The 26,957-nt window shown below is 38.9% G+C and overlaps 3 protein-coding genes across 10 annotated transcripts; 2 read left to right on the top strand and 1 right to left on the bottom strand.

Moving 5' to 3' along the window:
- Positions 1–324: 324 nt before the first annotated feature.
- LOC107045341 (tau-tubulin kinase homolog Asator) lies at positions 325–17,998 on the bottom strand. 7 transcript variants are annotated; one of them, XM_015267593.1, is made up of 9 exons: positions 17,916–17,998; positions 11,241–11,373; positions 10,384–10,531; positions 8,157–9,793; positions 6,557–6,856; positions 5,861–6,119; positions 5,076–5,450; positions 4,064–4,475; positions 325–3,539 (listed from the first exon to the last, which is right to left on the bottom strand). In XM_015267593.1, the coding sequence occupies exons 2-9, from the start codon at positions 11,295–11,297 to the stop codon at positions 3,488–3,490; spliced, it is 3,240 nt and encodes a 1,079-aa protein (XP_015123079.1). In that variant the 5' UTR covers positions 11,298–11,373; positions 17,916–17,998; the 3' UTR covers positions 325–3,487. The 7 variants fall into 7 exon arrangements, with proteins under 7 accessions (XP_015123079.1, XP_015123077.1, XP_015123081.1 ...); XM_015267591.1 differs by lacking the exon at positions 17,916–17,998 and adding an exon at positions 12,212–12,451; XM_015267595.1 differs by lacking the exon at positions 17,916–17,998 and adding an exon at positions 12,212–12,451 and having other exon boundaries at positions 325–3,533.
- LOC107045343 (AP-1 complex subunit beta-1) lies at positions 17,746–24,207 on the top strand. 2 transcript variants are annotated; one of them, XM_015267598.1, is made up of 7 exons: positions 17,746–17,831; positions 18,657–18,772; positions 18,854–19,024; positions 20,577–20,603; positions 20,742–20,987; positions 21,477–23,639; positions 23,928–24,207. In XM_015267598.1, exons 2-7 carry the CDS (start codon positions 18,665–18,667, stop codon positions 24,000–24,002), a joined length of 2,790 nt encoding a protein of 929 aa, XP_015123084.1. In that variant the 5' UTR covers positions 17,746–17,831; positions 18,657–18,664; the 3' UTR covers positions 24,003–24,207. The 2 variants fall into 2 exon arrangements, with proteins under 2 accessions (XP_015123084.1, XP_015123085.1); XM_015267599.1 differs by lacking the exon at positions 20,577–20,603.
- Positions 24,208–24,466: 259 nt separating this feature from the next.
- On the top strand, positions 24,467–26,795 carry LOC107045307 (40S ribosomal protein S3). The gene is made up of 3 exons (XM_015267522.1): positions 24,467–24,545; positions 25,240–25,559; positions 26,378–26,795. The coding sequence occupies exons 1-3, from the start codon at positions 24,513–24,515 to the stop codon at positions 26,748–26,750; spliced, it is 726 nt and encodes a 241-aa protein (XP_015123008.1). The 5' UTR covers positions 24,467–24,512; the 3' UTR covers positions 26,751–26,795.
- The last annotated feature ends 162 nt before the right edge of the window (positions 26,796–26,957 follow it).

Below are 26,957 nucleotides of genomic sequence, written 5' to 3'. Positions count from 1 at the left end.
ATCAGTTAAACCGACGATTAGGGTTTACTAAATTTTTGAAAGTGATGTTGCTCGATTGAATGAACCAGAAAATTTTATCGGACCGACGCAAATCAGTTCGCACCGCTCAAGGAATAATGCAAACATTCAATCACACGTACGAAAAAATTTCATAGAAAAGCTAGACAAGTCTATTCAAAAAGAGACGAAAAATATAAAACTTGAAAAAATAGAAAATGTCTCGAAAGAAAAAGTGTAGAAATATTATTATTATAATTAATTATTAACAATAATTCATTAATAATAATAATCAATTAATCAAATTATTTGTCACATAGTCATCAATTCATAGACAATAGTAATCTGTTCACTTTATTTGCAGACTCAATAATTACAATGTTTCACGTGTGGTTCCTTATTTCATTTATCATTACGAATTTTACACTCTCTCATATTGATCACCGGATCAAAGAGAATTCAAACGTTTGATTATAATTTCACATGTAATAACATAGTTGGTTTTTTTTTCATTCGTTAAATTCATATAATGTAAATCACAAAGCGAAGAAAAGATACAATTATTTTCTCCCTCATATCCATTATTGACCAATGATTAATCATTCTGGTGATAATTAATATTGATTCGATCGTGGTACATAATGATAATATGTACAGGAACCTAAATGACGATTTCTCACTGTTTTATTTGTGTTGATTTATTTTCATTCGTTTCATTTGAAATTTGTGGCTTATTTTGGGCGGTTTATAGTCAACGGAATGCAACATTTCTCTCGACGTTATGATGTTATCAATGATTTCATTCACTTCGGTATGCCAATTTAATTTGTCTGGCACTCAGTCAAACTAATTCTACAGTGCAATTTACTGTAAAATTTAATACCGAGTATTTGTTTATTCATTAAATAAAAAAAATCATTTTTTAAAACTCAAAGTAACTCTAAATTGCACGTATTAAGTATTCTTTAGAGGAAGCGAATAATTACAAAGTAATTCCCATTGTCTTCCATAAAAATACTGTTTAATTCCTAATTATTGGTAATAATGTACGGATAATAATAAATATCGTTAATTTGGCCTTTCGTATGGATTCGTAGCTTGCTTCTTTGCTTTTGACACCTCTCGCACTCAAATATTTCACGAACAACTCCCAGTAATTTCCATAAATCCACAAATAATTAATTATCAGTGAGAAAACTGCACTATCATGACGGAAAATTTTGAACATGAATTGTTATGTTTCTGCTCGCTGGTAAAAAATGAAAATATACAGTAAAATTAATAAATAAGCGATAAATTAATATATCGATTCCACATATCAATCAGCGGACTGTTTATCAATAAGTTATGATTCAATGGCACAGTATGAAGACTAATTGAATTTAGTTTGCACTGCAAGTGAGGGCAGGCAATGAAAAACACCAGGCATTCTACGTTATGACAATCATATTATGAATTAAACTTAAAAATTAGTTGCGATGTGATTAACGTGCGGGTACATTTTTTTTTTTGACTAGATTTTGATTAGCTAACGATTGCAAGAGATGTGCGCGACAAAATTGATTAATCATTCTTCTTCTTTTATCATTTTTCCCCCTAGTTCTCGTGATGCCCTTGTCGTCGAGACATCTAAAATTAATTAAAAAGTAATAGCTAGATCTCAGATCTACCTTACTAATAATGTATTCTGTCTTTTTTTATCATCTTTTGGTATATGTTTCACCTAATCAACCACTTGACGTTGATTTAAACGACAAAACAATATCGCTCTTGTAATATTTATAAAAATTTTCACCTCTGGTTTATCATTTTCCTCGTACGAAGCATTACGATGCTAGTATTTTCCTTATTCAATTGCACAAGAACAATTATTGTACTGATCTTAAATGACTAGGATTATTAGAATAAGTTTTGTTTTAATTGTTTTCCTTCATTAATAATTTTTTCAGTTTTTATCTCCTAAATTTTCTCAGCTGTTGAGCCACTATGCAATAATGCTCGCCAAGATATACATAAAAACAAAATAATAAATTCAAAAGTAACTCTTTTGATAAAAAAACATTTACAGTTATCTCGTGGGCATTAAACGCTACTCATTATATTTAGAGGAATTCTAGCTGTTTAGTATCAGTTTTCTCTTTCATTACGTCTAGAGAATTTTCCTAAGGTTGAAACGTTCATTAAAAAAAAAAATTGTTGCATTCTGTTGAAATGAATAAGTTGGATCCATCGAGACTAGCACACTCGCCCAAATTCCCCATTATTTTCTATTCATATAGTCTAACAAGGAAAACACTGCCTCGTCTTATTTTTCGTTTACCATTTTCTCATTAAGATCGAATAATCGCAGGCGAAATATAACTGCAAGAAAGCCATTCTAGTTCTCCACCTTTTTTTTAGTAATTATTAAACCTATTGTTATGGTTGCAGATAAATAAAACGATGGAATTGGTAAATTCGGTTAGTCCTTTAGAACTCTCCTGCAGTTATGTGTCATCCACCTGCAGATGGGATTTCAGTGCACAGACAAGGTCAAGTGTCATACATTCACTATCGTATTCGTCACTCCAATACCATTATTAACACGAGTATCATTCGATAATCCGATAAAGCATTTAAAAATGAGAATCATACGTAATTCACTAATTTTTTTTTCTTTCTTTTTCAATTTTTTTTTGTACAGATTATTTCTCATTTGTTAGAGATCCATAAAATAGCTAGAATGACTGAGACGGTATTGCAATTGTACTGCAATAAACTAATAAAACGTCAAAACAACCTCTCCCCTACTTAAAATATTCATAAACAAAAAAGGATGTGAGCTTTTCGTAAATTCACGTTATCACACGCGTGAAAAAACTTCAATAGAAAAATCTTGCGCTTTTTTCTAATTGCAAATTCTATTGAATTTCTATTGGAATTCCATAAGAATTTTATTTTTCTCATAATAAGATCCAAGAAAAAACAGAAAATTCGTCTCAGATTTTAAAAACCGCACAGGAGAGTTGCATAATTTTTCATAGAATTGGCGCAAAAAACTAATTTTTTAATAGAATTCTCATGGAATTCCAAGAGAAATTCAGAAGAATTTCATGGAGAAAGCGCTAGATTTTTCTGTAAAACTTTTTCATAAGTGCAGGGGCATTAAAAAATGCCATATCTCGCACAAGTATCGTTTGAGTCCCCTCACTCGTTCCTCCAATCGACTTTAAAATAAAAACACTTCGCAATGTATAATTTTCCGACAAAATCACACCGCAGGGGCACGGTAAGTACGTTATACCCATTTATCCCCAACAATTGGGAATGATAATTCATACTTGCATCAGCCAAATAAGATATCTGTCTTGACTATGAGTCAGTTACTAGAAAAAATCATCTAATTACTTAATTTTTTATCCAATAGGTTATCACATTCCTATTCGGCTGTGGTAGAACTCTGCTGATTGTGGTGTGAACCAATACCATTTGTCATTTTCATCAGTAAGTCTCACGACTCTCTGCTGATTGCCGTCTCTGGGACTGGTCTGAATCTTCTGCATCTAGAAATAAGTCAAGTCAAAAGAGTCACAGGTGATAAATTCAATATTTCACTTCATTCTATTTTATTCATCTGTCATGCTGCAATCTTATTATTGTTTTGAAATATGAATATTTTAGTGGGACAGTCCCTCACATTTTTCAAACCTTGCCTTTTTCTAAATAAATAATGAAACGTTTTAATTTAATTTCAATTTTTTTCGCTTGATATTAACTTTTGGGGGTTTTTCAATGTGAAAAAATTTGTTATAATTCCTAAAACATGATTTCTCAATTATTTTATCAATGGTCATTTTCGTAGCCCGAAATCGAAAAATATAACGTATCAATCTATTTAAAAAAGTAATTTGATTTCAAGGGACTGTCCCACCCCAACAATGGAGTGACTGACGATAAAAAGCGCCTGAAGCAAAATAAAAATTCCCAATGAGCCAGCAACACAAATAAACCATTAGCACAGGCAGCTCAATGACATAATTAACGATACAATTATCCACAATTGTTGGGGGGATGACAATGACCATACCTAGCATTGTTCTCAGCCACATGAGGTGGTAACGACGAAGGTGGAAGTGGTGGCTGGGATATTGGTGCTCCACTGCTGTCCGAGTCATTATCACTGCTCTCGTCATTTCTTTTACCTGTATCAAGGAGATATGAGGGCACACCCCGAGGGTAAAATCTCGGTAGCACCTCGGAATTTGGTCTTGCACGACGCTGGGGTCTCTGGAATCTCAGATTCAATTGACTAGCGTCTGTCACGTATTTCTCACTCTGTCTTCGTCTGCGTAGGGCTGGCGTACAGCCAGTTAAATTCTCATCCTCGGTGGAACTTGTGGACGTTAATAATGGAGGACTGGGTCTTGCATCGGGCAATGTTGCGCATCGTCGCAGGGCTGGCGCCTCCGTGTGGACTGATAAGGGCTTTCCCTTCATTGCTAAAATTTACTTGATGGGTTAGTATCGCTAAGAAGCAGTGAATTATCAATTTTTTCTTTGCTAGACATTTACGAGAGCGAGTGGATGATCCTATTGTGAATTCTGGGCTACTTCAAGCGTGAGGCGGTGAATTTCGTGTTCTCAGATTGGTGAAAGTCAAAAGTAGCTGAAGATTTAAGGATATCCAAGTCACTTTCACAGCTACAACTGACGAATTCATCAATTGGATTACGAATTTTGAGATTTTTTTTCGAAATATTTCTATTACTCGTGTTGCATTTTGTAAAAAATACTTCTTTTTTCAATTCACTTTCGTATAAATATAAATAAGAATTGTCTGTACAAAATTTTCAGTAAAAAAGCAGAATTCTGAAATGAATTATTAATGCAAATATTTGCTTCAAAAATCAATTTAACATCTTCAAATTTTAAATAGTAAAATCATTTCAAAATGATCAGTAAAAGAAAAAGATAAAAAAAATTTCAGTGAGACAAAAAATGGCAAATGGACTTGGATATCCTCAATTAAATCAGTAGGGAAATGGTGAAATAAGGGGAATAAATTCTGAAATAAATAAGAAAATAAGCGGCAGACCCACCGGAATCCTTCTCCCTGGACTGAGTGGAGGATCCCCCGGACTTATCAACTTCACTGGCAGTCCCAGTTTTCCCAGTATTCGGTGTATTTTGATCTGGCGTGGATTCAGATAGTGAGCACCGTGGACTTTTCACTGGTACTGGTATTTTACTGTGGACACTGTGTGGTCTACCAGTCGTATCACGTTCTTTATTGTCTTTTGATTCACGAAGAACTGTGTTATTTGTCGGCAATGGTGTTGAATTTGTCACAGCTTTATTTATTGATGTATTGCTTGTGTTAACTCGACTCTCTGTTGCATCGTAGTATATCGAGGACTCCTCGGGGGCGGGATTGGGGCTTGCTGGACTCCCCGTTGTACCATTTGTCAATTTTTCTGGGAAAGAAAGTACAATTGAGTTCACGGACGAATGAATCAATCGCTGGATCGATGGCAGAAGAGTAAAAAAGTCGAATTTAAATAACTACGAATTTGATTTTAATTAATATCGACGGATGGGGCTCAACAATACCTAACAATTTATTTTCCAATTTTCTTGTATCCTAATGCGTTGATATAACAAAAAAAAAATTCAAAATTTAAATTTGCAAAATCATGAAAAATTGGATAGAGTCTATAATAATAAAAATATTTGACAATGACCTCGATTAAATATAGATTCACGTGCAATTATCTATAGTAACTCATGCCAGAAATAAAGAAGGCCGGGATTCTTTGAGAATTCACGAAAAAAACATCTGGGAATAGAAGATAAATGAATGCTCTTAAATATCTCAGTTTCATACTATGAATAGGTTCCTTGTCGACAGTCGTTTGGACGACTGTAGCACCAATGGTTGGATCGACAACTCGTATCTCAAGTCGTCCAGCAACAGCCTCTTCCTCCTCCTCTCCATTCATCGTAACACCTGACGATGTGAATGCCACCGCTGGAACACTAGCTCTTCTAGTCACGGCACTCTCCTTTGGTTCGTCATGCCGCATTGCTACGTTCCACATCACGTCAACTTCGTACAGGAGATCGTCGAAGGCAGCTTGTTGTACCTGAGTTTAATCAATCGCAATTCATATGATGAGATGAACGAAAATGAACGAATTAAAAATGCAAGTAAATTGTGACATTTCAATGTCACTTTCCTGAGAATTTTTGTTTAAACTTATAGGGATTTTTTAAAATACGTTGCTGCATTCCATAATAAAAGGGGTTGCGTGTAAATTCATCCATTCAATTCTAAAATTATTCCATCTTCTCGGACATTCTTTTTTCAAATGTTTCCGAACATAAAAAGCTTTGAATAATAAAATGATCTCAAAATATTCAGTGCTCAGGGTAAATATGAGGTTCAAGTAAAAGCTCTGATGTTTCACAATAAATTACCAAGAAATTCAACAAAAAAAATGGTAAAAGTACTGGAATATCTTCGAATTGATCAAATAATAATTGAATAGGTGCAAATAAATAATTTAAATAGATTACACACCAAGGGTGCTTCAAGGTGAGTTCGTACGTGTGGCGCCAGCGCCGGTACGCTCCATGCACGTGGCAGTGCACCCTGCAGATCCGGATACTTCTCAATTCCCGTGATATTCAAGCATCTCCTGGGTACCCCAGGTCTCGGTGAATCCTCACTTATTCTCGACAATACCGTCTGTATCGTACTGAGTGCTGCCTGCTGAGACATATTCCCTGTTATAGATAATGCCTGACCCACTGGGGATCTAGCTTCGTGGGTGCCAGTGGTGGAACGGGCAGTGGCTACTGCCTCATTATCAACTGTGGACTACATACTCAAAAACTTTTTATGCTGTTTACCCAGCGAAAGAAAATTCACACTGACAGCAGGGAGAAGCAGTGGATCATCAAATATTCAGTAGAAGTTCAACAGAAATGCAATAGAATTCTCAATATGGAAAAAATTATTAGAATTCAATTTCTCCAGACAACTTATTCTGTTGAGATATTCTCTGCAGAAAATTTTAATTTCGACAATGAAAGAAAAGAAAAATAGAGTGGAAAAAAATTGGGAAATTCATGTCGAGAAATTCCTACAGACAATATCTCAATAGAAAAAGTTGTGCAGAAAAATTAAATTCTATGGATTTTGACATAAACTAGTTTCTATTGCGAATAAATGAATAAATTGCGCAGAATAAATCAATGAGAAATTAGTGCAACAAAAGATTATTATTTCCTTTTGTTCAAAAAAACTGTATAACATAAAATTTATCAATCGCCTTCTAGTTGATTCTTATGCAAGCTGGCATTAAACTTAAAATATCATTTTTTTTTTCGTAATATGCATTAGGAATAGAGTAAAGTAAAAGCGGTGATTGTAAGCAAAGCAGAGTGAGGAGGGGTAAGCGTAGGTTCAGCAGGGAATCGCAGTGCATCGTTGAAACAGAGGAGTCAAGCGAGAGTACCCATACACGCCAGACGTGGCTAGAATACCAAAACATGATTCTTTTAATAACAAATTTTTTTTTAAATATTCCTTGTTCGTTTGATGACTGATGAAGTTGATGGAATTAATGAGCCTTCACCCCAATCGTGTTAGAGATTAAAACAGGAATATTGGATGATGAAACGGCTATCGAGACGATGGAATGCAGAAAGTTTAACACTACTCAATCCTTCACATTTGCCCTCCTGATCCCATTCCCCATTCAATCATCGAGTTTGACGATGAAATTACCCCAGAAATTTTTTTATTCGTGGATTACCGGCCTCATTTAAATTATTTCAGAAAAAATTACTTCTTTTCAAAATATTCCTTTCTTTACAAGTAAATGATAAAATGCACTACGATATAGAAAAAAAATACAATTACAATAAAAAAAAATTTTAAATAAAAAAAATTCTTTAAAGGGTTACGCAAAAAAATTATGACTGATGAAGTTGATGGAATTAATGAGCCTTCACCCCCACTCTCAGTCATGTTAACACGAAAAAGCCTGACAAAACTTCCCTCAAGAGAATCAGAAGCACGAAAATCAGTCCACCCCAATCCTCCACCCAGTCCTACCCCTAAAAACTTCTCCCCATGCAATCCAGATCGTCATGCATCCCCAGACCCCTCTCACCTGCGGAACGATCGAAGGCGGTGTCCCCTTGTGCTCCGGACTCTGCAGATTCTCCCCCTTCCACTCATTATCAGTCTCCTCAGAGTCATCAAACTGCGACTTCCACTGTGACGCCAGAGTCAGCCCCCCACCGCCCCTGGTCACCTGCTGCAGCGCCGACACATTATCATCATCAATCTGCGCAAATTGTGTGATGGAACAGTCCCTGACTGTCGATCGTCCAGCCCTAGGCTGTGACCTCTGCTCAGCTCGCCTCCTGGGCTCCCTCCTGAGTGGCTCTCTCTGCTCGGTAACAGGACTCTGATTCCCCTGCTTGGTATTCGTGACATCGTACGAGCAGTACGAAGCATCGACCTCAGTCTGTATCCTCGGACTGGGTGGCTCCCCAGAGTTGCTCTCCTGCGGCGCAACAACTCTCAGCCTCGCAAAAGTCGCGCCACTCGCTGATTTCCTGAGAGGAGTGGCAGCATTGGCGACAGTCTTGGACCTTGCCACTTCAGAAGTTGATCTTGCTGATGCCATCAGTGCATCCCCCTCATGATCGACTTGCTTCTCAACCGGTGGCACTGGCGACTGTGGCTCGACAGCCATCGACACAGCCCTCCTCTTCTTCGGTGAGCCCTGCACAGGTGGAGTAGCAGCAACCTGCCCAGCCTGCTGATGCGTGTTGTCTGTTATCTGAATGGTGGCATTGCAGTTCTTGTCCCTCCCATGATTGCTTATTGCTGAGGTGAAGGGCACTGGCGAGCCATCATTCCCCAGCAGTAGTCTGCACAAACTCTCGATGTCCATTTTCGTTTCCTTCCTGTTGTCAGGCTCCACGTTCTCCTGATTATTGGTGTCGACGTTTGGTGTTGTTGGGGGCTGGTTGATGGTTGTGGCTGTTGTCAATGCTGGTGGAGCTGTCACAGTGGGCAATGATCTCGTTGTTGGCAGTCCCTCGTTCGCCACTGACGTCCTCTCCCAGTCGTAGGGATCGTTCAGTTTAACTCCTCGACGCTTCATGCAGCGCTCGAAGAGACCTGCCAGCATCGCGTAGTCTGGTTTGTCAGCGTACTGCAGGTTCTGAATGTGCTCCAGGAAGAGGCGGAGGTCCGAGGGCAGGTGCTTGAGCAACAATCGGTGGTCGTACTTCTCCTTGAGAATTCCCACTTGCTCTTTGTCCTTTATTTTCCTCCAGGGCAACTGACCGTTGACAAACTCCACGAGCATGTAGAACAGCGACCAGAGGTCGTCGTGCCTTCCCATCTCCTTGTTTCTGTGGGCATTCACCGAGGCGTAACGAACGGTACCACGAAAACCAGCTGCTGCACGGGCTGGACGCACCTCACCGGTGCCAGTGGTGAATTGACGAGCTAGACCGAAGTCGAGCATGTAGACTACACGACAGTTGTAGGGGTGACGACCGATTGAAAAGTTCGAGGGTTTTATGTCCCTGTGGAGGAAGCCCACTTGGTGTATACTTTCTATTGCTTTTAGGATTTGAAGACCGAGGCGGAGAGTTGTGGAGAGGGAGAATGCACCACGAGGCTGGGCTCGTCGGAGCTCCGCCAGGTTTTTACCCTGCAGTTGCATTACTACGTAATTGAATCTGTCGTTGCGGCCACAGCCTATGAAGCGGCAGACGTGATCTTTACCTGGGGATTTTGGCTCATTAGGTGATTGCATGGTTTGGGGGAATTGGGGGCATAAAAATCTTTACTTCCTGGATTTGATAAAAATTACAGCGCAAATGATCATCATCGTAAAATATCATAATGGAAAATCACGAAGCGACATTCAAATGAAAAACTAATTTATTCGTATATTAATTTTTAATGGGTTTTTCCATTGTGAGGGAAAAAATGAATGTATTGAAAATTTAATTGGCCCTAAGGCAACTTCAAGCAAATAATTTTGAGAATGTTAACGATTTTTTATACTACGAAAATATGATGTTGATCTTCTCATATTTTGTCAATAATGATATTTAGTTGTGAAGTTAAAATGCAAATTTTTTTTCCATTTTGTTATTGTGTGGGATAATTTTATAAAATTATCTGGGAAAATGATGAGTTGCTGTTATACTTTTACTTTTTTACCGAAAATGGGAATTTTTATTTGTCGAGGGTAACAATATCCCATGCTATTCGTGAAATTTTTAACGGTGATTTAATGGCAGTCAATGAACGGGGGCATGAGTCAACTTTAATGATAATGGTTTGCTACTAATGAAGTGTTCAATTACCCTGAAGTTTTTTGAGGACGGCAACTTCCATCTTGAGGACTTGCTTTGGCTGCCTCGCTGACTCGACTTTGAGGGCTACTTGCTCTTTGGTCAGCAAGTCCAGGCCCTCGTAAATCTCTCCGAACCCACCACCGCCAATTTTCCTCATCTTCATATCAAAAATTAAAAAAAAGAGTTAGTTTGATGATGAATAAAATGCGTTGTCCTGAAAATTTCCCAAATTAATCGATAAAGATAATTTTCATTATGTGAAACAAGACGAAGTGCATCCAGTATCGTCAAACCTTGTAATTATCTTCATGAGTCTTGCCTTTGGAAAATGACGTATCACGTATTTCTCGGGCATTGATAAAATCCCAGAAATTCAGTAAGAAACCTAACGCTTTCTGTAAGAAATTCTACTGAATTTCCATGAAACTCTAAAAAACCTCTTGCAGTTTTCTAAAAATTCCATTAGTTATTTGCGTCATGGCTATAGGAGATTATGCAACTCCACCGTGTCATTTTGTCAAGAGATATCTAATAGAAAAGTCAATAGATTTTGATCTTTCCCCACAAATTCTCGGGCCTAAATTTACCAACTAAAATCCAACAGAAAGAACTTTGCAAAATACCCTAAAATTCCAACATAAGATAAATCCCAGCAGAATAACTTATCCAGAGAAACCACTATCTACACATTTTTCCAAAACAACTATCTATTTAAAAACCCAGGAGGCCGTTGCATAATTTTCAAAAGAGTTCACTAAAAAAAAATAACCGGAGCAAAACAGAATCCCCAGAATTTCTCAGTAGAAGCGTCAGGTTGACAATATTGTCCCCGAAATTGACTCCCCAACCCAAAACCATAAACTCACAACTTTCCACCTCTCCTTGACCACATGTCCCGGCTGCAGTAAATCCTCGCTCGTCATTGTAATGTTGTTATTATGATCAGTGCTCTCGTCACCTACATTCCTCAGCACCAATTTCCCAGGATGATTCGGATGCCTGACAACAGAGAAAGCCCCCCCTGAAATTACTCAATCACCCCTGCACCAGTGCTGCCATGACAGTTGCCCAGGTGTACATAACTAGGGGTTGAACAGAAATAAACCTTCCTCTCCTGCACTTAACCGGGTGATCCTCCCGACAATGATAACCCAATCAATACCCCCCATCCCCTGAACACACCCCCCAGTCCTCCCAATCCCCAATCGAGCCCCCAAACATATTCCCTCAATCAATGAGTCGAAAAATCGGTTAAAAAATGAAGTTAAAAAACGGAATAGCTCGGTCCATTTTAGGCAGCCATGATTGCGTGTGGCCAAAGGGTGCAGTCGAGTTACAGAGGGAGGGGGAGGGTTGTAGCTCAACCCGACTGGAGGCTCAACGACACCCCCACACCGCCGCGACATTCCCTCGGCCCTAATTTCCCGAAAAATTCCCACAACTCCGAGAAATTAATCCCCAGAGTTCCCGACAGCCCTCACCCCCTCGTCCTGTCAAGGAAAAAAATCACCGGACCTCCCTCACAGCCTCTGCACACCGCCAATTAATCCACAATTAGCGTTAATTAACTCACGACTGATCCCCGGTGCGATAAAACCAAATGAAAAAAAAACCAAAGTGAAGACGATTTTCTCATCCCCACGCATTGGTCGATCCAAATATAATGACATTTTATTTTTACTAACAAATGTCGTACGCTCCTCAGAGACGTATCCACTGGGTCTCGGTATCACTCATATCGTCCGTCCTCCCTTCGCCAATGGGCCACGATTGTGACTCAGTGGATGAATATTTATTTCACTATTCATTAAGGATATCAGTGACAAATGAATCTTACGATTTGTATTATTTACACGGTTTCAAGCCCACTCGTTAATCATTCCTGTCAGTGGCTCCTTTGTCGAGTGACACTTTGGGATGACAGGATCCCCTCACGTTGATAATGTTACGCGAATCGATCTTACTCAACGGTTGAAGAGTAATTATTCGATGGTGGGTTCGCGGTGATCGCGCGTGAACCGCACGAAACACCGTCAAAAACTAGTTGTACCCCGTTATAACGGCCATCTTCATTGGGCCTCTCACGCGATTAGTTGTGTCGTCGTGCGATGGCGGCACCCACGCGCCCACTGCGCCGCGCGATCGATGGGGAAGTGAGTGGATTCATTGGGTGGAGAGAGAGAGAGAGCGTGAGAGGGGGACCGAGAGCGCGGGATCCGTGGGCTAGCGAGAGAGAGCGCGTGAGGGTCTAGGGGGGAGATGGACCTTGACTCTAGTTCGGCTGGCGGGCTCGACGGACTTTTGAAATCGGCAGGACAGAACACTCAGAAAAAAAAGAATTTATTTTTCCAATACTTCACGCGCGCGTAGTTAAATCGGTGGTTCATTGTATTTTTTCTTTCATTCATTTTTTTTAAATAATAAAAGTAACGATAAACAATCAAGGGACAGTTTCATGTCACGTTTTTCAATAGGTTCTGTCAAAAGCTAATAGATATTTCAATCAGAGTTCAATACAAATCCGCAAGAATTTTCTGTGGAAATCGGTAGGTTTTTCCATGAAATTTTATCGTGCATGGGAGTGAAACAAATTTCAATTGTACTATTGTTGAACGTTGCATTCATCTTTACGTACCTCCTCCCTACGAGATCACGTATCGTAAATGTTCAGGACACGAATAAAAATCGTTCAATCAATAGAACTAGAATTACAGAACGCGGTAGTTTTTTCTATTAAATTTTTATCTGTGAACTAGAACAATTTCACATATCAGCAGTGAAGCGGTAAACCGAGTCAAGTCGATTTTGACTATTAGCCAGTTTTTGCTGAATATCTCGGAATCTAAGAGAGATAGCAAAATTTTTCTCATGACTTTTTTTATAACGCTCTATTGGCTCTACAACAAAGGTCATGACAAAAATCTTTCTATCTCTTTTAGATTCCGAGATATTCGTCAAAAACTAGCCAATAGTAAAAAACGACTTAACCCGGTTTACCGCTTCGCTACTGATATTAAAAAAGGGAAAATAAAACCCTGTTATTATGCTTTTCCCTAGATCATAGCCTTAGCTTTAAATCACACAAGTCCATGATAGAGATCGACCATAAACTTCACATATATATGTGTATGTAAAAGCCTGCGGGCTGAGGCTGCGACAAATGAAAATGTAAATAGACGTTGTAAACACACATTGTACAAATAGTTACGTTGAATAAAAATCTTACACTGAGACAAAAATATAATTCTGCCAATCAAATATTCTTCCGACAAGAATTTAAAGCGAGTTTTCGTATGGGAATTTTTGGGCATTTGGTTGTCCGAAACAAATATGATTGGCAAAATTATATTTTTTTCTCAGTGGAAATGTAAATGTAAATTAGAAGGGTTTAGGCCGGAAAAAATAGTAAACCGCCTGCAAAAAGTGAGAGAAGATCAGAGAACGACGAGAAAGAGACGATAGCATAAAGGCAGTTGAGAGGGAGAAAGATAAAAAATACGCAAGAACATATTCCTCAAAATATAATCGTTTCCGTGTGGACTGTTCCACTAAATTCATTCCGTGGGAGTCATTTCACTGAGAAATTCGCATCAACTCCTTTGAGACTGCAGTTATCAAACGAGATGAGGTAAAATGTAAAGGGTAAGTTATTTATATGGAGTTTATTTATATAAAAAAATCAATCCAGCGCATAACATCGTGCATCTGATGATTGATGATACGAATTTCCTGCTAAAAATAATGTGCACTGCGAAAATGCTCTCCGTCACGCGATATTTTTCTGGCCGGAACGTTGTCACTGCCATTCAGTTCGATTGCGAATTTAATTACTAATTTTTTCCAGCAAAAAACTGGTCTTCAATGTTGTTATTATAGTCTGTTCTGAGTCAACAAACAGGAAAATCTCGGGGTATTTTTTTTTATCAGAATACAACGGAGAGGTCTGGGTGTAAAATTAGATGGGGCTCGTATCTTTATTCTATCTTTCTTGTAATATAATATGAGATTTTCTGCAGTGTTGACGGTTGTTTGATCTTGAGATGTTAACGATTTCTCTTGAATTCTGGGTGCGGATGGGAGAAAATAAATGGCTAATGACTTGTTAACGTACGCGAGATGTAGGAAATAATCTTAATGATCGCGATTTTCTAATGACGATATGTAGAAACTAGGGAAATGAAAGCTGCATCATTTTCAAGGCATGTGCAATCGTTCGGAGCGAATTGTTTTGGCGGGACATAACGGTTAATGGCCAGTCCGAGAGCCAAGTGGTTTATTACGGTGAGGAGGGTTGCAGATTCGAGTTATAGCCGTGATTTTACATTCAGTATTTGATTGGGAACTGGAATTTAATTGCATTTCGGGCCGGAAAATGGATATTTCGTGGAAAAATGTATAAGGAATATATTTCATACATGAACTGAATCAATTTCATGGATTTAAAATATATTTTCAATCTAGGATTCAGAGAACTGCAGCAAATTTGGGGAATTCACGCGCGAAAAAATTTAATGGAAAACCCTAGCGAATGCGCTAGACATTTCTATTGGATTTTTTAGAGAAAATATTCTGTAAAAATAATACAATTCAATTTTTCAATAGAACTTATTCTACAGAAATATTCTCTATCAATTCCCTCGGCTTAAATATTCCAAGTTTTTCCATTCTATTTTTCTTTTCTTTTCATCAAGGAAATCAAACAAAAAAACTTGGAAAATTTGAGCCGAGGAATTCTATAGAAAAATCGAATTAGATCGACTTTTTAGAATCGGCCAAAAACTAGTGGAAAATTCAATAAATATCCAATACAATTGTCTAGCGAATTCACTAGGTTCTTTTATTTAAATTTTTTCATACGTGAGATGTAATTCAGTAGCGAAGCGGTAAACCGCGTTAAGTCGATTTTCAATTTTGAGCAATTGTTTATTAATATCTCGGAATCTAAGACAGATAGCCAAATTTTTCTCATGACCTTTTTTATAACCCGAGATTAGCTCTACAAAAAAGGTCATGACAAAAAATACTCTATCTCTTTTAGATTTCGAGATATTAGTAGAAAACTGGCCAATAGTCAAAATCGACTTAACCCGGTTTACCGCTTCGCTACTGAATTTTTTATGAAAAACCATTTTTTTCGCGAATTACGAGAGGAGAAAATATAATCCTCAAACCCGCTATATTTTTTTGAAACGTACAAGCATCAAACCCAGAAGAAATAAAAAAATCGCAATCACGTACCACTTCATAACGAAAAGCTCTTTACAACGGCTTCATGAACCACTAATTTCCACAGAAAAAGAGAAAGTCCCAATGGATATGTTTCACTGATGAAGATGGTTATTTGAAGGGAAACCACTGATTCGGAGGCTGATATCGTGCGGATATTTCTACTGTGCAATACAGACTGAAGAGCAAAGTGGTTTTGGTGGCCCGAACGGCTTTGCAGCCAAAAGGATAGTGACGTCTGCATACGTTTCGAGTGTTTCCACTGGCTCGCGTGCGACTCGCCCGCTACAGCCCGTGAGCAAGTTTAACTTTGCTTTTTTAAACCGTAATGTGACGCACTGACCATTGTCATGAGACCGGCTGGCCCTGAGCGTGCTTGAAACATTAGTAATTTTGATTATCAGGCTCCAATGAGTGCTCTTTATTCCTTCTCGACAACGGCTTAATGCCGAATCTCGGAAACATTACGTTCGGTCGTCGCTCCCATCCAAATTTAAATACTCCCACTGCTGTATCGAAATCTCAGGAGTATTAACTATTTTAGATTTTAGATTATAGTGTATACACAATCGAAGTTTATGGATGGATTGAATTGAAGATGAGCCGAGATGCCGGTGAAATAAATCAGGGGAAAATGAACGGGAATGTCTGAAGTGGAGAGCGAAATATTGTATTTCAGGAATTTTCGGCTGAAACGTGGGAAAAAAATTGGCAGATACCAGCGCTTTCTATGAGAAAATGTTGTTGTGGAATACTTTAAATGAATAAATATCCCCGTCCCCCCGTTTCGAAGTGGTGGAAAAATTGAGGAGACGACGGGAAAAAAACATCAGCCCCAGCATTTCCTATTTTTTATGATTCAAGCGAAAAAAGATTGATTTATTCATTTGAAACGAGATTCGTTAACTATTAATGAATAGGGGAGGTTGGGGTAAAACGGACACTTGACTTTTTTTTTAATGTTAATAAGGGGTTGAAATGTTGATAAATGTTTATAAAATTTAATAGATTTTTTTTTCAATGCAAAGAACAATTGTTTCCCTTTGTGATGAGCCTGAACTGAGCTCAATTGATAAATTTATTTCTGAGTTATGAATAATTTTAAAAAAGTCTAAAGTGTCCATTTTACCCCACCCTCCCCTAGACTATCAGTGCGCCTTCGGCTCGGCGTCTAGCTCTCACACTCGTCAACAACTACTTTTTTTCACGTGTATCGTAATACACTATTTTCTCGCTTTCTTCCTCTCCTTTGAAAAGGAGAAAACTCCTCATGAAAAGAGTTATCTTCATCTCGCGGGAAATCTGAAGAGTCGATCCGTTGAATTTTTCTGTTGGGGTTCGTCTGCAGTCGTGATCTCCGAATTTTTGGAAATTGTATTATCACTTCAGCCCATTTCCCTAGGTCAAACTCTCCCTATTTTAAACTCATCTGTCCCAGTTAAATCTACTGCTCTCCGGTGGAGTCGGATGAGCTCGTGAAATATAAACTCGTGTATTTATACCTTTGTTAATAGCGAAAAATGGGAAGACAAATAAATACAATGGAGAGTTGGTTAATTCCGCGATGATAAACAGTAAAGTGGAATGAGACAAGACGATTCCCCTGTTTAAGCCGCACGAGCGGAAAAATTTCGTTGACGAAAAATTATAGATTTCGGCTCTTCAGTAACGTTCAACGAATTTTTTTCATTTCCAATTGAAAAATCAGTTGAATAAACTCGGAATCTATTGACTGTTTCTATAAAATATTTTTATTAAAATTTTTCATAAAAAAAAGGCGCAGAATCCTTGGAGGAAACGCATCACGAAATTTTATAATTTAATAATAAATTTAATAGTAAAATTTCATAGAAACCTGGCGACTTCGCTAGAAAATTAAATGTCAATTAAACTTTTCATTTTCCTGTGCAACTTATTCTATTGGAATATATTCTTCAGAAATGTGTCGCCTCAAATTTTCCAAGTTTTTTTGTTTTGTCATTTAAATTAATTCATTGATCAATTTTCGAGTGATCAAATGCCAACCGAAAGCCCCGGGGAAATCCTGCCACCGTCGGTTAGACAGGAATTCCATCGAATTTATCGTCTGAGAGATGTTGCACGGATTTTAACGGATGAGTGACTGACTTCAGTCTGCACCTCAGGGGCGTTTCGGGCACGATCCGTGTCGTGTATGCTGTCAAGTCGGCAGCAATTTCTTACAATTTGACAGTTATTCGTCAACAATTGAGGTGAGTCCCACCTTTATTCGACAATTATCCCCTAACAATGGACTTGATTCGACGTTTTGAGATAAAAATCCGAGTTTTTCTCACCTTTTCGTCGGGTTTTCGCATTTTTCCTGAGCTCATACTCCATTCCTCTTGCGTGTACGTTACTCTTCCGGAAGATATTTCGGTGAATTGACGATTTAGATTATTTTATGCGGCATTTCCCGGGGGTCTCGCGATGGAAAAGGGGTGGGAGATGATTTTGGCGAGGATTTCTGCGGCCAGGGGGTGGGTTCCAGGGGGCGGTCGGTCGGAGGAACTGTGGGGAACATTGATCCATCCCTGGTTAGCTATACATGTTGATTAGAGCCATTCGATATTCAGATCCGAGGGTATAACCGTTTGGAATGAAATAAAAACAGGAATTTGAAACTGATTTTTTTGGGTTTAGATTCAGTTTATGGGAGCAAATGCGGTGAAAAATTGAAAAACATCTGACATTAGTTGATGAATCCAACGGTTCTAGAGATATTTCAAGAGAAATTGCAGAATTCAAGGCGCATTATGTGAAATAAACTTCATTTTGAAATTTAATTTCTATGAATTTCCGTAACATTTCTGTTGGGGGTCAATAAATTTTTATATTCACATGTTTCATTTTACATAGAAGCGCAAAATAAATAAAATAGTTCATTCATTCCAAATAAATGCTCTTTAGAAGCAAATAAACCTTATTTTATTCCTAAGTAACATAAGATTTTAATACAAATTATTCCAGGCTCTCTTAATTTCTCGTTCATTATGTATTAGTTTCCTCATTAGATCTGTCATTTTTTATGTTCTCAGTATCGAAAATGTCGGATTCAAAGTACTTCACCACCACCAAGAAGGGTGAGATCTTTGAATTGAAGTCAGAACTCAACAATGACAAGAAAGAGAAGAAGAAGGAAGCAGTGAAGAAGGTAAAAATCACCCTTCCCCAAGTAGTTCATCAAGTTGAATTAAACAAATTCATTGATCACTCACTTTAACGTCTCCATCAGGTCATTGCATCGATGACCGTCGGCAAGGACGTCTCAGCTCTCTTCCCAGACGTCGTCAACTGTATGCAGACGGACAATCTCGAGCTGAAGAAACTCGTCTACCTTTACCTGATGAACTACGCCAAGAGCCAGCCCGACATGGCCATCATGGCAGTCAACACGTTCGTCAAGGTAACGCAGTTTTGTTGATCTTCTGAAAACACCATAAATTAATAATTTATCATTAATTTTATAAAGTGCACCTCTGCTATATTTGTACATACTTAACGACACCAGTGTAATTTTATTTGAGCTCGAGGCAAGCTGCAGAGTCACTCGGTATTTCATTAATGTTTTACACAATTGAGATGTTTAATTGTGCTTAAGGTTCGTTCATCACTCGGTGTTGATTTTGGTTGGTTATTCACAGAGGGAGTGGAATATTCATTGATTATTTATCATTCCAAATTGATGGTGGAGAGACATTTCAATCAATTCGAGGAATAATTTTTTTTTTTAACACAAAACAGTGCAAGAAAAAATTGAAAAAATTTAAATTACTATTTTTGGAATTATTATTGGCATTTAGAGAAGAATGGGAATTTCAATGAATTGGCTTTTCCTCTGCAGTACCGCGACTTTACAGTTTTGCCTCGTTCATCACGAACTGTGCTTTGCAAATGAATATTTGCACAGGGCTGTTCGTTGTACAATGACTGAATGTCTGATAATTATCAAAAGAAAACGTATCGAGAGGCGAATCGCTTATTTTTCAAAGGGCACGAGACTGGAATTTGGTGGACATTATCACAAGCCATTTCTCGAATGATAAACACATTTTCCTCATTAATTTGTCACTCCAAATTCCAGGATCATTGAAACTCCGGGGCGATACTAAAAAAAATACTAATAGTTCTATAAATTAAGTGTTGATATTTCTGTCTCAATTTTTGTGTTGACTGATGATCCATTGACCTCAGCACCGGTGTAAATATTCTCTCAGATGCATGATGATATTTTCCTTATCAAAATCCATGAAATAAAATTCATCATTTCGATTTTTCATTCTTCAATCGAATTTCAATTGTTAAATTAGCATGTGCGTTGGATTCAGGAATACTTTATTGAACGTTTATCGATATTTATGTGTCTATTGCATTGTAATAAACCGGTGCCTGTATGCGCTAATGCCAATGCACGCAGAACAATTTAAAACTAGAGAAAAAATATTTCCACTTGAAAAATTTAACAGATTTATATCTCTTATTTTTCAACAACAATTTTTGCGTTTCCAAAAATTTTATTTTCGTTGTTTCTCGATGTTCGATAATATCCAAATATTTCACCTGATTACCTCATTCTTTATTCTCTAGAAATAATTCTGCACTGAAGTGCAGAAACCATGAAAAATGAATTCAGTGGATTCGTCATGAAAAAAAAATTATTTAAATTTAATTCGATGTGATGAATCTTTCGCTTCACTGCAGAATTATCCCTGAATAATTTCATCTGCACGTTCGACTCTAAAAATCAAATGAACAGCAATAACAAAGTACTAAACTTACATGTCTTAAAAATAAACCAGAACGAAATTTTGAATAAAAACGAAAAACTCGTGCTCTTTGAAAAATGAACGATTTGCGTCACGATCGTTCATTCCTCCAATAAACCTAATAATAATGAAGAACAAAAAAATGGTGAACGGTGACCAATTTCAACTTTTTCGTTCTGACACGCTAAAAAGGAGCTAGCGACATCTCCGATGACAAAGGTACCATAAATCTTTCTATCTCGTTACACAAAAAAAGAAAAAATTAAATTGCAAAAAAAAGAGTGGGTCGAACATGAAATAGTTAGTGATTATCGTGAGTAGACTTGAATCCCTGGCTTGCACGTTTTTGTTGCGTAGGACTGCGAGGATCCAAATCCCCTGATTCGTGCGCTGGCAGTGCGCACCATGGGCTGCATCAGAGTCGACAAGATCACAGAGTACCTGTGTGAACCGTTGAGGAAGTGTCTGAGGGATGAGGATCCCTACGTGAGGAAAACAGCAGCTGTTTGTGTTGCTAAACTTTATGATATCAATGCAGGACTGGTTGAGGATCAGGGATTCTTAGATCAGCTCAAGGATCTATTGTCTGACAGTAATCCTATGGTAATTTTTCAACGGTTTTTTCTTTCGGAAACATTAATGGCCAAGGATTTGTTATGGAAAAAAACTAAAAGTTGAAAAAAAATCATATCTATTCAAAAAGTTATTTGATTTCTAATTCTGAGTAGAAATTCATGGTATTGAAATTGGAGAAAAAGTGAACAAACGCCGGAGGTCGGTTTTACACACATGGCTATCCAGTGGTTACCATCTTTCACTGAATTTTTTTTAATCTATTGAAAAATCGATAGAAATTCGAGCAAAATTTGTTTTTAATGAAATTTCACTAGAATTCAGATTGAATTCAAACAGAGATTCAATAGAATAGAACTTGCGAATCTCTTCAATAGAAATCCAATAGAAATTTCGATCGATTTCGCTAATTTTTAAAAATCTCCCCAGAATCCCAATAGGATTTCCCTTAAACTGTTTCCATGCACATCATCTATTAGACTCGTCCCGCAAGCCCGATTAATCCCCCGATCTCCCCAGGTCGTCGCGAACGCGGTGGCAGCCCTCTCCGAGATAAACGAGTCGTCCCCAAGTGGTCAGCCCCTCGTAGAGATGAACGCCCAAACCATAAACAAGTTGCTTACCGCCCTGAACGAGTGCACCGAGTGGGGTCAGGTCTTCATCCTGGACTCCCTCGCCAACTACTCCCCAAAAGACGACCGCGAGGCGCAGAGCATCTGCGAGCGAATAACCCCCCGCCTGGCCCACGCCAACGCAGCAGTCGTCCTCTCCGCAGTCAAGGTCCTAATGAAACTGATGGAGATGCTGCAATCAGAATCCGACTTCGTGGGTACCCTCACGAAGAAGCTGGCGCCACCCTTAGTGACCCTCCTCAGTTCTGAACCTGAAGTCCAGTACGTGGCGCTCCGCAACATAAACCTGATCGTCCAGAAGCGTCCGGACATCCTCAAGCACGAGATGAAAGTCTTCTTCGTCAAGTACAACGACCCAATCTACGTGAAACTAGAGAAGCTCGACATAATGATCCGTCTCGCCTCCCAGGCGAACATAGCGCAGGTGCTCTCCGAGTTGAAAGAATACGCAACAGAAGTCGACGTGGACTTCGTGAGAAAAGCAGTCAGAGCGATTGGCAGATGCGCCATCAAGGTGGAGCCCTCGGCCGAGCGTTGTGTCTCGACCCTCCTCGACCTGATCCAGACAAAGGTCAACTACGTCGTCCAGGAGGCAATCGTGGTGATCAAAGACATCTTCCGTAAGTACCCCAACAAGTACGAGAGCATAATCTCCACCTTGTGCGAGAATTTGGACACCCTGGACGAGCCAGAGGCCCGAGCCTCCATGATCTGGATCATCGGGGAGTACGCGGAGAGAATTGACAATGCCGACGAGCTCCTCGAGAGCTTCCTCGAGGGTTTCCACGACGAGAACACTCAGGTGCAGTTGCAACTTCTCACAGCAATCGTCAAACTGTTCCTGAAACGACCCACAGACACTCAGGAGCTGGTGCAGCAGGTGCTCAGTCTGGCCACCCAGGACTCCGATAACCCTGATCTGAGGGACCGAGGGTTCATCTATTGGAGATTATTGAGTACAGACCCGGCAGCTGCCAAGGAAGTGGTCCTCGCTGAGAAGCCCTTGATCTCAGAGGAGACAGACCTCTTGGAACCGACTCTCCTCGACGAGTTGATCTGTCATATTTCGAGTCTGGCCTCGGTGTACCACAAGCCACCGACAGCCTTTGTCGAGGGGAGGTCAGCAGGGGCGAGGAAGTCCCTTCCAGCCAGGACGAATTCCAATGAGGACGCGCAGAGGACGAGCGCTCCACAGGCCCAGGTCATCCCAGCCCAGGATTCGTTGATAGGGGATTTGTTGAGCATGGATATTGGGGGGCCTTCAGCAGTGGCTGCTGCCCCTGCAGCGCCCACTGGCATGGGTCTGGATCTTCTCGGCGGTGGGCTTGACAGCATTCTAGGGGGAGGGGACACTGCGGCTCCTGCTGTCTCGCAAACCACCACCGGACTCCTTGGGGACATATTCGGGTTTAATCAGGGGCCAGCTCCCTACGTGGCACCCAAGGTCAACTGGCTACCAGCCGAGAAGGGAAAGGGCTTCGACATCTGGGGGACCTTCAACAGGAAGAATGGACAGATCACTATGGACATGACCTTTACCAATAAAGCGATGCAGAGCATGGGGGGTTTTGCCATTCAGTTGAATAAAAACAGCTTTGGTCTGACTCCAGCTGCTCCTCTCGCTGTGCCTGGACCTCTCGGTCCTGGCGCCAGCATCGAGGTGTCTGTGGTGCTCTCCACTGCTGGGGCGGTTCAGAGGATGGAACCCCTGAACAATCTCCAAGTGGCTATCAAGAATAATATTGATGTCTTCTATTTTGCTTGCGTTGTTCCCATGCATGTTTATTTCGCTGAGGATGGACAGCTTGATAAGAGGGTTTTCTTGTCCACGTGGAAGGATATACCTGCCCAGAATGAGGTCCAGTACACCCTCAATGGAATCATGCTCACTGCTGATCAGGTCGTGCAGAAGATGCAGCAGAATAATGTTTTTACCATTGCTAAGAGGAACGTCGAGGGCCAGGATATGCTTTATCAGTCTCTGAAACTTACGAATAATGTTTGGGTGCTTAATGAACTGAAAATTCAACCGGGGAATCCTGATGTTACGGTGAGTAGATTTTCGGGAGGATGAGTAGTCAATGAGGGAGGATTAATGATCAGGATTGATTGATGGTCGAGGTTTCGCGATAATTCGGGGATTATTGTTTTCGTCTCACAATTTTTTGGGATTCAGCACAATATTCAACTTTTGGTGGAAGAAACTTATTCATTGATGAAGGCATTATAAAATAGGGAAGTCTCTTGATCATTTCTCTAAACATCGTTGATTAAGGAAATGAAGGAAGTATTCTCTATTCAATTGGGGTTTGTTCATGGATTCCTGGTATTTTTGCAGCTCTCCTTGAAGTCTCGCACTGTGGATGTTGCTGCGGGTGTTTTTGCGTCATACAACGCTATCCTCCATTCTTGAATGGAGGGTTGAGAGAAAGGAATTGATGGTCTTGCGGACGTATTCATCACGGTGGGAGTAATCGCTGTGGTTTATTATGTCAGGAGTGAAGATTATTATTGAAGGTTGGGAGACATGTTGAGGTCACTGACCTCTGGATATTCCAGTAGGTTTAATGAAATTATGTACTATATATAAGGATAATAAATCATTGATTAAGGATTAACAGTTGAATATGAATTCTCTCCCTCTCCCACTCAATTTCTCTGAATGAGATATTTTTTAATTAAAAAAATGAAGTTTTGCTGTTGCATTTTTCAGTAAAAGAAAACATTATAAGAAGAATAATAGGTTTGAGGAATAATATTAATTCAATAATTTTAGGTTTGGTCGAAAAAATAAAAATTGTCAAATTACTTAGAATAACGTCGATAAATCAGGAGTTCGTCTTCCCCACTGATTACCATACCCCCCCTTTTGTGAATATCTGGAACTATCCCTCCTTCCACCTTTCCCCCGTCTCAGGCAAACATGGCTGCACGATCAATCTCAAAGAAGCGGAAGGTTTGTCAATTTTATAAAAATATCATCCAACAGATTGCAAAAATATTGTACCGAGAAGAATCTGTGGACATTTGTTCTCAATATTTCCGAAAAACCGCGAGTTTATTTTCATGTTCTACTCAGGATGACGTGGATTACTGGCGGCTGTCTAGTGCCTCGCAAACGTGTTCTAAAACACCCTCGAATATAGAAAACTACATAACTCATTGTTAAGTAGTGAATTTTGTGCGGAAACTGCAGTTCCTGGAGTCTACCTTTTTATTCAATTTTTTTAGCAGTCGCCAGTGTTTGAGTCAGTGATTTGTTTGGTTGTCTGACATTCTAGGTTATGTTAATGCAACAAATTTTGCGAACTCCCAATTTCTTTTAATTGTCACATTTGAACGAAATAATTTCATCCATTAGAAAAATTCAATTCTTTACGAATGGATATTAATTATAAATTCTGTTAGTTATACCTTTGGAATTGAGTGACTTTGAGCATAAAATGTCAAAGGATTTTTTGAAGAGAATTTTTGGAGACAATTCACGGAAAAATCTATTCTTTTTTTAAAGAAGTAAAATTACCCATTTCATAAAAAATTTAATGAGTTATTGAAATTTGAAAAAGACAGCATTTATCTCGCCACCAGATTTTTTCTTCTTAAAAAATGTAAATTATTCAGGCCCAGCGAATCAATGAAATGCATTTCAGTTCGTAGGAGACGGAGTCTTCAAGGCCGAGCTCAACGAGTTCCTGACTCGTGAACTCGCCGAGGATGGTTACTCTGGTGTTGAGGTACGTGTCACCCCAACACGTACCGAAATCATTCTCTTGGCCACTCACACACAGAGTGTACTCGGGGAGAAGGGACGCAGAATTCGTGAATTGACGTCTGTCGTTCAGAAGCGTTTCAACTTCAAGGATCAGACTGTTGAGTTGTACGCTGAGAAGGTTGCCACCCGTGGTCTCTGCGCTATTGCACAGGCAGAGTCCCTCAGATACAAATTGATTGGGGGTTTGGCTGTCAGGAGGTAAAAATTGTATTCATTTATGCATTTTTCTCCAATGATAAACCAAAAAAGTCAATTTACCCTAAAAAATCAAACTTGTGAAAATATGAAAAAAACTGGAATTCTTTTTCTCATTTCTTTTATGATTTTTGAGAGTCATTGACCATCATTTGAACAACTCATTATTGAAATTCCAATACCAGAAAAAATGTTTGAAAGAAATTCCGAAAAAAAACCCAAGGGATTAGGAAAAAAATTCTTGACATTTATTTTAATTAGATTTCATGGAAATTTCCAAAAGCATCTGAATAAATAGACACAGTCTCCTTTCTCAGTGATTTTCCTCCTGACTCATCTAATCAATTAGATAACTAGTGATTTGAGAAGAAATGAAGAAAAAGCATTTCAAGATTGTTCTCAAACTCGTTAGACTCATCCATATTCATGAAACCATCTACGTTAATGATGAAAGCTAATTCTTGTCAGCAATATTACCTATTTATTTATTCATCTAATTACCTATGTAACCAGTGATGAAGATAAAAAATGAAGAAAAAGTCTCGAGATGTTCCCTGAACCCAATAATGTCATACATATTTCCCAAGACAGTTTCTTAATTAAATAAAATGATACAATATTTTATTTTATAAGGAATATCTTATCATTTTATTTAATTATATTATATTTTTCATTCAATTTTCACATCCAGCAATAAAAAAAAATGCAAACCCCAATTATTAGAACAAAAACTAATTTTACTTTAAATTTTCCATTTCATTATTTTCTTTTTTTTTATTTTACTTTGTTTAATAAATAATAATCTGTTTATCGATTTACAGGGCATGCTATGGAGTACTCCGATTCATCATGGAATCAGGAGCTAAAGGTTGCGAAGTCGTCGTGAGTGGAAAGCTCCGTGGACAGAGAGCAAAGAGCATGAAATTTGTGGATGGTCTCATGATTCACTCCGGTGAGCCAACAGCTGACTACGTCGACACAGCAACGCGTCACGTACTCCTCAGACAGGGTGTCCTTGGTATCAAGGTCAAGATCATGCTCCCATGGGATCCAAATGGCAAGATTGGACCCAAGAAGCCCCTGCCCGACAACGTCAGCGTTGTTGAGCCTAAGGAGGAAGTCATCCCTCAAGCGCCATCCTCGGAGGTCAAGGCCGCCAAGGACGCTCCACAGGCAGCACCTATTCCTGTCTAATTCTACAGAAATCTTTACAATAAAAAAATGAAAACATAATTCGAAGCCGTTTTTCGTCATTTTTTATGTCCAGTCCTTAATTTTAAGTTTTAAGGATTTTTTATTGCATTACATCTTTTCATTATATGTATGAAAAAACTTGAATGGTTGTTCTGTTATACAAATTATTCCGTCATCATTTTTTTAACGACAAATTCAGAAATTTTG

The sequence above is a fragment of the Diachasma alloeum genome, unplaced genomic scaffold, assembly GCF_001412515.2.
Source record: "Diachasma alloeum isolate Michigan unplaced genomic scaffold, Dall2.0 Dall_scaffold_00914, whole genome shotgun sequence".
Classification (NCBI taxonomy): domain Eukaryota; kingdom Metazoa; phylum Arthropoda; class Insecta; order Hymenoptera; family Braconidae; genus Diachasma; species Diachasma alloeum.
This window is presented reverse-complemented; position numbering and strand designations above follow the sequence as displayed.